This window comes from Calypte anna, chromosome Z (assembly GCF_003957555.1).
Source record: "Calypte anna isolate BGI_N300 chromosome Z, bCalAnn1_v1.p, whole genome shotgun sequence".
Classification (NCBI taxonomy): Eukaryota; Metazoa; Chordata; class Aves; order Apodiformes; family Trochilidae; genus Calypte; species Calypte anna.
The window spans coordinates 35,749,411-35,762,852 of NC_044274.1; the positions used below are offsets into that span (position 1 = coordinate 35,749,411).

Genomic DNA, 13,442 nt, shown 5'->3' on the forward strand with positions numbered 1-13,442 from the left:
TTAGATTTTTGTGATAGTCTGCCATACAGAATGAAACTTTGCTGACTCAACAATGGTTGTTTTTAACCATCTGGATCTCTGTTTGGATCCTTTCCTTTTAATATATCTGCTTATTATTTATCATCTTGACTTGCTGTCAAAGAAAAATACAGAAGCTGTTTTCTGAAACTGGAGGAGTTTTGTTCCCTCATCACTTACTTTAATCTGAGTCATCCCTAGTGCTTTTAGCTACAGTTACTGTAATTTAATGTTCACACAAGCTTTTTTCTTTTGCTTTTCAAAACCTGATAGGAAACATTTGACTTTGTGCTTGCAATTCATTTCTCTAGCACCTGGGAAATGTTTTTGTAATACTGTTACATTTCATGCTCAGTAAGAGGGAGGAGCTGATTTTTGCCCATCAGCAGACACAGAAGAGATGACACACACATACAGAGTCCAAAACTAACACCACAACGGTGTTTACCTTGAGCTCTGGCAGGAAATCATTATTCAATCTGGTTTGTTTTATCAGACAATTCCAGGGCCACACAGATGGAGCCAGCTGTATTGACATTTCTAATGATGGTACCAAGCTCTGGACAGGAGGTTTGGATAACACTGTCAGATCCTGGGATTTGAGAGAGGGCAGACAGCTACAGCAGCATGACTTCACATCTCAGGTAACTGGATTTTCCTACTGCTTGTGAGGAGGTGCAATGAGAGGGAAACATTTTAGGATGAAAGCTGAGATTGAGCCCCGTGCAACTGTCAGATTGTTCTCTCTCTTTCTTTTGGCTGCTCACAGCCCAGTATTTTGGAGCTTTCATATTTTTAGCTTCCAGAACAAAATAATGACCTTTCTTTTCCCATTTTTCTAATTTAATAGGTGAGAAAAGGGATTATTTAATTACTTCAGTGTTGAACAGCAGTCCTTCTTGGTATTATGTGAATTTTATTTGGCCATTCTCTTTCCCTCTCGCAATTAATTTAACCACTGAAGAATAAAAAATTGTATCTTTAGGGAAAAATAACAAGTTTAAATGTTGTTCAATTTTCAGATATTTTCCCTTGGCTATTGTCCTACTGGTGAATGGCTAGCTGTGGGAATGGAGAGCAGCAATGTAGAAGTGCTACATGTAAATAAACCAGATAAATATCAACTGCACCTTCATGAAAGTTGTGTATTGTCGCTTAAGTTTGCTTACTGTGGTAAGTTGCTCTGAACACAGAACCAGAGGGCAGGGCTCTAATTCATGCTTTGCTGACTAGTTATCACATAGACATAGCCCGTGTGATAATCAAAAGATACTTATCAGCTTCTTAGGAATAAGTGTATATGCTTTAATAATTCAAATTTATGTATCTACAAACAACCATCCATTCTTCTGAAGACGGCTGTGAGGGTTGATTTGTGTGTAAGAAACCATTTCTACTTACAAAGCCTAGGGAACTCCTAATATGCAGCATGCAATGCCATGGGTGTCCACACTGATTGCTAGCAAAAACACTATGTTGAGTAATGGTGAGAGCTTTTATAATGGTAATTAGTTAACAGATTTCATAGATGCGGGTAAAAACCAGAAGTCTGTCAGAGGTCGATTTCAGGTGTTTTCATAGTCCTTCTGTTTTTAATTCTAGGTAAATGGTTTGTGAGTACTGGGAAAGATAACCTTCTTAATGCATGGAGAACTCCTTATGGAGCCAGTATCTTCCAGGTGAGGATGATGATGATTTTAAAGCACAATGGTAGAACACCCAGAGTCCCAAGAGTGGATTCCCATATCTTGACCTATATGATCCACCCAAAGTGGGATGGCAGGATAAGGGTAACGATTGTTTTTCTTTTTAAAATGATGCAATATATTTCTATTTTTCTTCTAGTCCAAAGAATCTTCATCAGTGCTTAGCTGTGACATCTCTGTGGATGATAAGTACATAGTCACTGGCTCTGGAGACAAAAAGGCTACAGTCTATGAAGTTATCTACTGAAAAAAAGATGGGGATACAACTTTTAGAAGTTGAACTGGGCCAAAATTGTACTTAACAGTAGAAATAGGAAGGGTTTGCCTTTTAAAAAGGAACAAAAGTATTGAAGTACCAGACCTGGTGGTGAAACTACTCTGATTTTTTCAAAATAGAAGACATCATCCAGCAACTAAATATTGACTACATGGACCAAACGGAACACAGAGGCAAGATGAACAGATGTAGCCTAGGTTTTTGACATAGTTTTTAAAAGCTGAGTCTACTGAAGAATGTTGGAGCCTTTTTTTTTTTTTTCTTTCTTTCTTTGTGACCTCATGCAAATTGTTCTCATTGCCTGAATATGGGGGATAAATACCTTTCTGTTCCTAGAAGTTAAAGTTGCATTCTGTCCTGTGTAGAGCAGTGGTGTCTCAGATGAACTTGTTTCCTGGTTCTGCATCTTGTGATATGTTTTTGTATTTTTGTTGAAGGTCAAGCATTTGTATAAATTGTAAATATATTTAGTTTATTACAGTAAAGGTTTTAGTAACAACAACCAATCTTCCCCCCTCCTCCTCCCCTTCCCTACTCACCCTGCTTATTTAAAACTAAAAACCTTTTGGGGATATAAGTAACTTTTTAGAAGAAAAAGAAAACACTATGTATAGTTTGAAAATGGTGTCTTATTCTTTATAATTCTTCCTAGATTCCTTTATCATACTTCGAAGTAGATGTTTTGACTTATTAGGGTATCAAGTCCAGTAGATACTGTCTTGTGCTACAGAAAACTTAAAAGGCAATTTTGTACTAATTATAGTGTAAATACAAAAATTGAACATTTCATACAGTTGTGCAGTTTATTTTAAGTTTATTCTGATGTCCCATATATGTGTTCTTTGGCAGATACAGTAATATGTGCCTGATTATAAGTCATTTGATCATTTAGGTGACTTCCTTTCCTTTGTCCCCCAGCTGAACAGAATTAATGCAAGACTACATTTCAGCTTAGTACAGGAATGGCTATGATTAAACAAAGCGAGAATTTGCATCCTTCATATTTTACACAGAAGTGGTGATTAATGACCATTTGCTTTTTAATGTCTCATCTGTACTTAGATACTCAGGTAAATTCAATTAAATTACCAAAAGCGTGAGTTTACAGGGGATCACTTCAAAAACACTTGCAAGGTTGCAAGTGGAGTGAATTAACCTAAATGCAGTTAAACTTCTTAATTTCTTGTCAGAATATTGACAAAGGAATATTTTGATTTTTAACTAATCCACTGTACCATTTAATTAGATCTAATTTTCCTGAGTGTCCCATGTTATGCAGGCCAAAGGCTCTATACATTCATACTGAGCAATCCTTAAGTCCTTTCCACTGTCATATCAGTGTATGACATGTGTGAAGAGCCATGCTAAGCACCCAGTTACCAAAGCTATGCATCTTCAAATCAAGTTTTCTTGATGTACTCAAGAGAAATGGATGAGCCGAGAATGTGTACATTTTATTGTGTTTTCCAATCAGCAAGTTGTACAATTGTGTGCTAGACAAACCTTGCACCAGTGAGGGCATACATTTCTTACATTTTACCATCTAGTTAGAATTTCTGTTGCTGATGGAGAGTATAGATGAACAGAAAGATATCTTTGAACAAACAACTCAGATTATACAAACTGGCAGAAAGGTTAAGATTCATCTGTGAAGAGCTGCTTTCTCATTTTCTAGCATTTAACAATGACCTATATCACTGCTCTTTCAAACACATGTAATTAGAAAGAAAAGTTTGACAGCTAGATGCATTGGCTAGATAGGGAATTTCTCATATGGGTTCAATTTTTCTCTGAACTTCCAGTCTGAAGGGACATCAGTTTTATTTTCAATTTACATGACCATTCTACTGAAACCATTTTAGAACATCTAGAATTGTAATAGCCTTAATGTATTAACTTCGCAGTTGGAATGTAAAATGCTAACAATTCAGGATAATATTATTTCCTAGACATTTAAAATTAATATTCTATACGTATGTATCTATATCTTTGTCTATTTCTGTATTGTGATTATCCATCTGTATGAAGATAGCAGACCAGTTTAGGTGGAGGTCATGTTCCTTTCACACATAGTGAGGCAAAAAACAGAACCATCAGGCTTTTCCAAGAAATAATTATATTTGATACATTGAAATACTGTGAAGTGTTATGCCATTTTAAAAAGGAAAAGCTTAAACCAAGAGTAACAAGGTTACTTAATTTTTATCCTGTTTCATATTGAAGTTTTTCTTTATGTCTGACTCCACCAATGATCATTGACTTTGTTTAGAGGCACTGTAAAATTTGCTGTATTTAGGATCATTTGGGTGTCTTCCAAACTGGTATCAACTTGGCTTTTACTTTGTAGATATCTATCTTAAAAGTTAAAATTAGACAAACCAAGAATGAAAGTATTTTAATCCCAACATTCATGTAACTTTAAAAATGTATACATGTGTATGTAATGGATCTGCTGTAAGTTCTTAGTAGGACTTGCCATAATCTTGGCAATCAGGAAGATCAAAATCACAAAATCAGTGAAATAATTAAATACCTTGTGTTTTCTTGTTAGCTTCTAGAATGCAAATTGAGTCAGAGCAGTTGTGAAACTGCATAATAGTAAAAGAAAAAGCACTGGGAAAAGCACAGGAGGAAAAAAGAGGTAACAGCATTAACTATGGTGTAGGTAGTTAATATTTTTTTGTCAGTTTAATTACTATCCTAAAAGATTCTTTTGATTAGCCCCTTTCTGGGACAGTCTTTGTTTGCTGGGTGGCCCTCAGTATTCAGAGATGTCTGAATGCCACTCTGGCAAACACAAGTGCCAGAAACAAGCAGGCAGTCCTTACAAATGACATATTGGTTGTCAGTAAAAAAAAAAATGATGAAGAGGAGGTTTGTGGTAATATCAATTCAAGAGAAAAATCCTTTGCAGGTGAGGGGGTGTTTCTGTTTGTTTCTTGGGGGGTTTTTTGTTTGTTTTGGTTTTTTTGTTTTTTTATGTGCACTAAGCATCGCCTCTTATAAATCAATTGTGCAGAAAAAAATTATATTATTCCACACAATGCATTTGTCAGTGTGTCAGAGTACCTCTTTTTTATTATCTTTCCAAGCAAAGATAGTTCCCCACATCAACGCATGAACCACTGGTCCTTGAGAAAGAATTTTTATCTGCATTAATTCTTTTAAAAGCATTTGTCATTTCAAAAGCTTTTGCTGTTCTAACAGAAAGAGGGAGCACCAAATTAATATTCATAGTTCATAGACTTAAAATAATTGTATTATTTTTCTAATGTAAATATCAATGTAGGATCTATGATCTTGTCACATGCATACTTTTGTTTATAAATGATTGATAACAATTCTGTCACATCTCTGCATTGGTGATGCAGGTAGAAATTTCAGAAGCATCTAAATTACTTAAACACAGACTGAAAAATTAATTTTTTTTTCTTCTTTTTGTTTGTTTTGTGGAAACACTGACTCATGCATGGGCCTGTGGGACTACATATAATCTAGACAGAGTAGTCCTTTATTCTTTGTATTTTCTATTATATTGCATCTTTGAGTCAATGGGGAAGTTCCACCATTCTAATGATTAATGATGGATTTTTATGTTTTCATATTTCACACTATTGGTAAGGTGATTAAGCCCTTAAACCAGCTCACTGGAGAAGCTGGACTGGCTCAAGTGCATACAAGAATGTGAGAATGTATATACAAGACTGGAATTATGGTGTCCTGCCAGAGAAAGAGCTTTTAGTATAAAATGGGAAAGGTGAAACTGCTCTGAGTAGGACTTGACGAATACCAGAGTAAAAGAAAGGGCTCATGGCAGGGAATACATGGAGGGACAAGGGAGAATGGGAATTTAAACCTATACACATTTTAGTGGTAGTCTAACATGTGATCTACAAAATTAACCTAGCATGAGATTCCAATATGCAACTTCACTGACTTCTGATTCTCTGTAAAGTTGTTCAGATTTTTCTCTGTAGTAATTCAAGGACATCTGGAGCTGTGTATTGGAACTGCTGGAAGCTGGCATTTCTTTGACATCCATAAGCAGTCATCTAATCCTAAGAGGAAAGAAAGTTAAATCTCAGCTAGTTCTCAACATTTCCCATTACCTAATATTTTTGTAGCTCAAGATCAGCTTTCCAGGACTTGATAATCCTGTTTTCAGCAACATGCCCCCAGATGTCTCATTTTATTTTAAGTGCTTAATGCAGTATGGTAGATTTTGCTAGGGAAACCAGACATATAGGAACTGGGTGCTTTAAAAATCTCCTGTGTGGGGTCTAGTTAAATGACATTTCTGGAAAGTCAGTCAGAATTTCTGCTCAGCTCAAATTCTCGCCTACATTATCAAACATTATCAAAACCATCAAAACCTATGGTTTGAACACATTTTTGATCACATGGATGTGGGGTAGTTCATTTGCTTTTTTTTGTGTTGATATATTTCATTTGTTTTCTTAAATGATTTTGTAAAAATCAATAAATTTAATGCATTGAATGCAAAGGGAAATAAAATGAATGAATGATTAAAGAAGCTATATCATAAAACAAAGGAACCTATTGCTTCTCAGGTGTATTAATTATTGAAAGCTAGATTTTTATTTTCCATGGAGCTGAAGTGCTGTAATCCAAAAACTGCATACCAAAAAAATAGTTGATGTGGGGACAAATGTTAGTTATAATTTCCAAATCTGAGAAGAATTTTGGGGTTTACCTCCCATATTCCTTCTTGCCAGGCCCCACAGTTCAGTCCTACAAGCTAAACGTCAGTCTGCCCTTCCTGGTTCACACACTGGTAAGAATTTTATTTCTAACAAGTCTCTTAGTGAGATTTTCCCAGTGCCTGTAGAAAATTTAATTGAATCTTTTAGTGGATAGCTTCTTAGATAAAATCAGCCAGTGTATATTGTAATAATTTCCTTCACTAAAGCAAGCACACAGAGAGAAGATAGGTTGTTGTTCCATACTCATACTTTCATTGTGGAATTGCTTGTTGGTATAGTTGACTCAGAAATCTGTCGTCTCCTAAATTTTCACATGTGTTTTTGCCTACAGTAAGATTATGTAGATTCATGGAAATGATCCTGCAAGAAGCACTGCACAGTTGTTATTGCCTAGAGCTTGGCAAGGATTGCCTTTGCTATGTTCACAGTGCAAAAGAATAGTATCTCTTAAACCTCATTTCTATCTCTGTTTTCGGCCAAGAATGAGATAGAGGTGAAGATAACACATAGTTTGGAGATTAAGTAATCAAACATTTTGTTGTCATTATCCCTTTTGTATATTCTGTCATTAGCATAGAAAGTGGACAATGATAGCTTGTAACTGCAAATAATAAATGCTGCTTTTCCTTCATGGATTGATTTTATTTGCAGTTTTAAAAAGTTAACAAGCAGAATGAAGGTGTAATAAATGGAATTTAAATCAGAACACTGGAAAGCTTAGAAATCACTTGTTACTTTCCTGGTAGTTAGCCTAATTTGTTTAAAAGAATATGCATCTGTTCATTTCACAGTCTTTGTACTCATTCCTTACAGAAATCCACAGTGGATTACCCCATTACTTTAAATATTGGCTGCACTTATGATAAGCTAATAATTCTTTTATAAGTTTTTGTGTGTGCGTGTGGTTTGCTGTTGCAAGATATCTTGGAGAGCAACAAAGCTTCCTTTTATTCTTAAAAAATAATCAGCTATTGTTATTACTCAGTTGGACCTGAGTATTTCCTTCATTAGTTTTCAAATAAATATACAATCTGGTGGCTTACAATCTGATGTTTTAGCAAATTCAAAATATTTTGGATTGTTGATGAATCAGCCAAACATTGCTGTTAAGTATGTAAATTACCTTAATGTCAGTTTGGTATTTGCTTAGCATGCCATGCATGCAACAAAACTTTGGAGTAATTCAACTTTTGTGACCACATTAAATTTTCATTCTGGAATAAATTTCCTATTCATACAGGGACCAGTTTACTACTGTGATCCCATGTGTTTTCTTTTGAATATGTATTAGTCCTCTAGATATTTTTTATTGTGTTATACATAAATAATGCTTCTACCTTTCTCTGTCTTTCTGACTGTTAATTATGAGATGTGTATTTCTGGCAGTAGCTGAGTAAATATTCACTAATCGATGGTAAAATTGAGCTTTTGAATGTATAGACTTGTATAGAGAAATCATTTTTTTTCATTTGTTGAATTCAAGAATCTCAAGTCCTGATACTCTTGTGTTTCTATTAGTGAATCTGTTTAAGGAAGTACTTCTCCTTTTTGAATGATTTTCATAGCTTTTTTGTTTATAGAGACACTCTTCTTTGTCGACTGCAAGTTATTGACATGGTACTCTTATTTATAATTCTTACTGGTTCTTTTTTATTTTATCCAGCTGTAACTTATTAAAAACCACAAATATGAATGGGGATATTAATGAAAGTGGTTTAAATGTGAGACTTTCAAAATGTGTGCTTGAATATTTCAACACTTTGTTCACTGTAATATTACATTTCTTCATTACTTAAATAATTTTTTTAAATCCTTAGGGTTGAGTTATAGTAAAAATTTATACATCTCAGTACTAATTTTTTCTCCCAGTGGATAGCAATAATTTAGGGGATTGTTTTTATTCTAATTTATTCTTACTGCTGGGTGGCAAAATACTAACCTTGCAAATTTTACTAATTATAGTAGTTTCCTGAATCGTGTTGGTTGTTTTTAATAATCTTCATGATTTTAGAAGCTTGTTCTTCTATATTTTGAAGGAAAACATAGAGATATACAGGACTGTATAATTGAATGTGTTTACAGTATTTATCCCCTCAGTTTGCTATAGTAATAAGGGGAAGTACAGTGACAGATAAAACTTGCAATAGTTGCTAGTGTTATGTGCCTTTGAATTATTTTCTTTCATGCATTTTTTTTAATATACCTTAGGTAAGAGTTTGCAGCTTTAAATCTGTTTAATTTCTATTAAAGTGGCTATGGTGATATGTTTACTAGTTTTACTCACTTAAAATAATTTTAAATCCGTAAGGTAGATGGTTGTATTGATGATTTTGAACTTATTGTAGATTGTTCAGTTTACCTCTTAAAGTTTCAAACACTGCTAGAGTAAAGTAAGACTTTATTTGTCATATCTGGCTTTTTTTTATGCTCTCATTTTGTACTCTTATATCTGTGGGATTCTTTTACCACAATAGTTGTGCTCACTGTAGTAGCTTTTTTAAAGTATTCCCATAGTATGCGCTGTGATTCATTTTAATTTAGCTTACAAATCAATCCCTTTCTGCAGGCATCTGCTTTGTACCTTGACAAGCATGAAAGTAATCAAAAATATCACCGTTTGACAGTGAGACTGTATACTTCTGGTTTTTTTGAGTGTGAATAGTATTTAGCAAGGCTTGTCTAGTGAAAAGGCAGTTAAACCAGTAATCATACATGATCTGTGTTTAACTGTCATTTGTAGCAAAAGTGCTACAAAGTGATATGTGGGGATAACAAATTCAGAAGGAAAATAATATGAAATTCAGATAGCAGCTTGAATGATTTGCTGTTAGCATGGGGCCCAGTGACACTACAAAGCCATAAACTCTGTCTTTCTAGATTGCCCAGTTAGGTGGCAGAGATTCAATTTGTCTTTTCTGAAGCCGCCTGCTGCTTGCTAGCTCCATCTCCTGTCACAGCCTATTAGCTCGCTAAGAAAATTGGTGGGGAATTGCCTGCAGATTGTAGGAAATTACATCTCCAGGCCCTGGAAAAAATGTAGGATAGCACAACACTGATCCTCCCAGAACAGCTATTAATACAGCAGAAGCTGACCTTCGGCATGGTGTGAAATGACTTTGCTATTTGCTGAATAAAGACTGTATTGTGTGTGGCTGAAGGAGGGTACAAATTATTATCCTAGCTATGCTTATAGCCAGCCTTCTCCAGGAAGCTTAAGCACTAGTGATAGGTTTTGGTACCTCCCACTCCTTCCTATTGGAAGATGGGAGCAGAGATGTTAGAATCTTATCCAGAAATTTCATAGTACAGATGGGCAAAAGTCACCATGTATTTATGTGATGTTAGTACATACAAAATTAAAAGGTTTAGTAACATAACTGAAACACTATGAAGTTAATATTAAAAAAATAAAAACGTGTATATCCATATTAAAAATTTGATTTTGGAGCAGTTACGATGAAATGGAGTTAATTTATATCATAACAGCTGAGTGTAAAAGTCAGAAGGCACTTTCTAGTTCTGATAGATTTTAGCTTTAAATTCCTTGTCACTAGGAAGCTGTCTGGTTTAAACAAATTCCCCTGTGTTCTTTATGGTGTGATATGCAATGAGTTTCATCATTTGTCATAATTAAGAGCTACCTTTCTAACCTTGGACTTTACCTTAGCTTTATAGGACCTTTCAATTAGAGTTTTCCATGTATTCTGAGAGAGGGGATATGTAAAATTTGCAACATAAAAAATAAACGCCAACATTTTCTTTAAACTTGCAACCACAGTTGGTTCAGAGTTTCCTGAGGAAGATATGTGTGCGAATCAGAGTGATGTGATTGGAAGTGAGTGTGAAGAGGGCAGCAGCAGGGAAAAGTCATTTTGCATTGGTGTTGTCAAACTCATCTGAGATCTGTTGGTAACTGCTGGCTGCCCAGGGATCTGAGTGAAATCAATATGTTCATCTCCTATTGTATTAATGTGTACTGATACATTCGCACACCTGATTAGAGAAAATTAGTGACCTGTTTTCTGTGGCTGAGACAGAGGAGCTGAGCATAGCGCAGCATGACAGAACAGGTATAGCTGAAGGTGATCAGGAGCACATCATTTTACAGGGCTCTCTGTGCCTGTTTTGAATTCTTATGAACGTGAATACACACATGTCAATCTGAAATGCTAATTTGTTGAGTCATTGTCTTTCTAAGTTAGTTACAGCAACTTTTATGGAAGTTACGCAGTTTAGTGCTGTGTGTCTTTTCTTGTAAAACCCAAATACAGAAATAGAAGAGCTATGGTGCTTGAGCCTTTATTCTGTATTTGCAATAGCTGTTCATCTTCCAAGGTACTACAAACTAATTGCATTCTCAAAATAAATCTTGCCATTTAGTAACAAATACGGTTTTTGTATGGTGCACTATCTTGATTGGAATGAGTAAAGAACATTTAAAGGACACAGAAAATCTGCCCCATATAGAGGACATAGAAAATATGCCCTGCCTAATTGTGTCATTTCCTTTCTCTTCTAACAAACAAACTAAATTGAGTGGTATAGTATTCAGAAATTCACCTCTCCTGGCTGATATGGTCATGAACACCGTTGTCTACATGCCTAATCTGGCTTTAACAAGAGCAAACCCATTATTCTAGGCAGAGAAAGGAGGTAGCAATTTTTGTACAAAAATCAGAAGCTCCTTGTTGTAAAATTGAAAGCTCTTATATTGTTATAACAAAAACTTAGACTGGGCTGTGAGCCAACACTTAATGACTAGAAAAGACGTGAAAGCCATAAGTAGCACCCTTCATCCTATAACAGTTTATGAGCTCCAACAAAAGACAGGGCACTAAACTTTGGTTGATTTCATTTTTTGTAATTTTGTAATCTAAGGTCTGGTCAGTCAGAGTTTGGTCAAGCCAGGTTTTACATTTTGCATAAACACAGCCAATAGCATATCAGAAAAAAAAAGTCTGAGTTTTTTAATCAGTTAGTCTTGATTTATTTTTTCTTTCTTTCATTAATACCTTCCTGTATAACACTTCCCACTTGCCATACTAGAAAAATACAGCTTTTATTGCCTGTCTTTATTCAAATTTCCAATATTCCAAATGTCATAAAATGGTTCTGAGTTTCTGCTGTATCCTGTTGAATACCAAACGTTTTGCTGGTATCATTTTTTTTGCCCTAGCAGAAGATTTTCAGCTGTGAATTTTTCATTGTACCTAGAATCAGATCCATGATCATTTGTTGAAACAATTTGCTTCCTTTTTTTTAAGCTGTCCATGAGCAACTTCTATTGAGTATTTGATTTTTAAGCAACAGTTAATCTGAATATTCATGGGCTCTACCAAAATGCCTTTTTTTCTGTACCATACCTTTCTGAAAGGTACCAGCTGAAAGTAAACCAACCTCACCCCCACAATCTACACTTAAAGAACCTAACGCTATGAGACAAAATCCAGTAGGGCTAGGTCCAGGTAGCCAAAGATCTTATTTCTCTATTAAATATTTCAAAGCTTTTTTTAAAATAAAAGTTTCCGTTTTCTGCTTATCGAAAGGCACTAAGCAGGCATATAGCAAGACCACAGCTTTAAGTGCTGGTGGGCAGGCTGAAATAGGGAGAATGGGGGGAAGATGAAAACCAAAGCCTCCCTTCTGACCAGATTTTTGTCATTAGCACTTGTCTGTGATGTGGCAGAGGCTGGTGAAGCACATATCCACGTATTCAGGACAGGGTCTGCAAGGGTTTGGATGCACCCAGGTGCCAAGGATGTGGTGGGCCCCCAGTAATATCGGAGGCTGGGTGGAGCAATGATGTCCACACAAGGTGGTGGGGTACAGTATGGCCTCCGACTGGCCTAGCCAGCCCCAGTGCTGCTGAGGAAGTGGCTGTGTTTGGGGTGCTGCTCAGAAAGGTGGGGGTTGGGAAGGTGAGAGAAGAGGACTGTAATTTGGGGCCTGCTAGGAAAAGGCTTGGTGGGAGGAAATTTAGGGGAGCAGGATGTAAGCAGTGGGAAATGGGCATCAGAAGACACAGTATAAATAAAATCTCTTGTAAATGAGGATGAGCTAACAAAATTATGAATGACAGCTCCATCACTAAGTGTTGTCTGGGGTCCAGCCTTGTCAAAGATGGCTGAGGAAGAGGTGAAGAAAAAGACATGGAAGAAAAGGGCTTGTGGGGTGGCATCAAATGTTTGGTTTGTTGTGGCTGTTTCTACTTGTAGGGTGTCCACTAAATTAACAGTGATATTGTCATCTTCCCTCACCTCCCTACAGCAAGCTGCTCCTCAGCAGCTTTGAAGCTCCTGAGGGGAAGGAATTGTATCTCTACCTCCTCACTCTAGCCAGGGTGAAGAACTGCTTTATCTGGTTGTTTACTGAAAAGGAAGGTGACTATGGATTGGATTGGATTGGAAAGCAACATTATTTTTCTGCCAGCAGGGAAGACTTTTCCATTTACAGAGGAAATGAAGATACGTTAGAAATAGCACACTTGGGCAGTAATGAAGTTGTAACACCAGAAAGGTAAGCCAAGACTTTATACTTGATAGAGGAGATCTGGGTGGAATATTATATTTGTGTTATTGAACCAAATACAGCAAAGTCAGGACTTGCTGTTGATTGTTCTGATTTTTACTTTATGCCCTCAGAAAAGAAGGCATTGGAAGAGCAAGTAACCAAGCAAATGTTTATCTTTGTGTTTGATAATCTCCTGCAAAATGGCCT

At 35.9% G+C, this 13,442-nt stretch overlaps 1 protein-coding gene across 5 annotated transcripts in view; it reads left to right on the forward strand.

Moving 5' to 3' along the window:
• TLE1 (TLE family member 1, transcriptional corepressor) overlaps positions 1 to 3,964 on the forward strand; it is a 69,416-nt gene extending 65,452 nt beyond the window's left edge. For all 5 annotated transcript variants that reach the window (XM_030466882.1, XM_030466883.1, XM_030466884.1 and 2 more), the window contains 4 exons: positions 515 to 662; positions 1,041 to 1,191; positions 1,621 to 1,697; positions 1,864 to 3,964. In XM_030466882.1, coding sequence (XP_030322742.1) covers positions 515 to 662; positions 1,041 to 1,191; positions 1,621 to 1,697; positions 1,864 to 1,971 — 484 coding nt within the window. In that variant the 3' untranslated portion in view covers positions 1,972 to 3,964. The remainder of the gene's footprint in view (positions 1 to 514; positions 663 to 1,040; positions 1,192 to 1,620; positions 1,698 to 1,863) is intronic.
• The last annotated feature ends 9,478 nt before the right edge of the window (positions 3,965 to 13,442 follow it).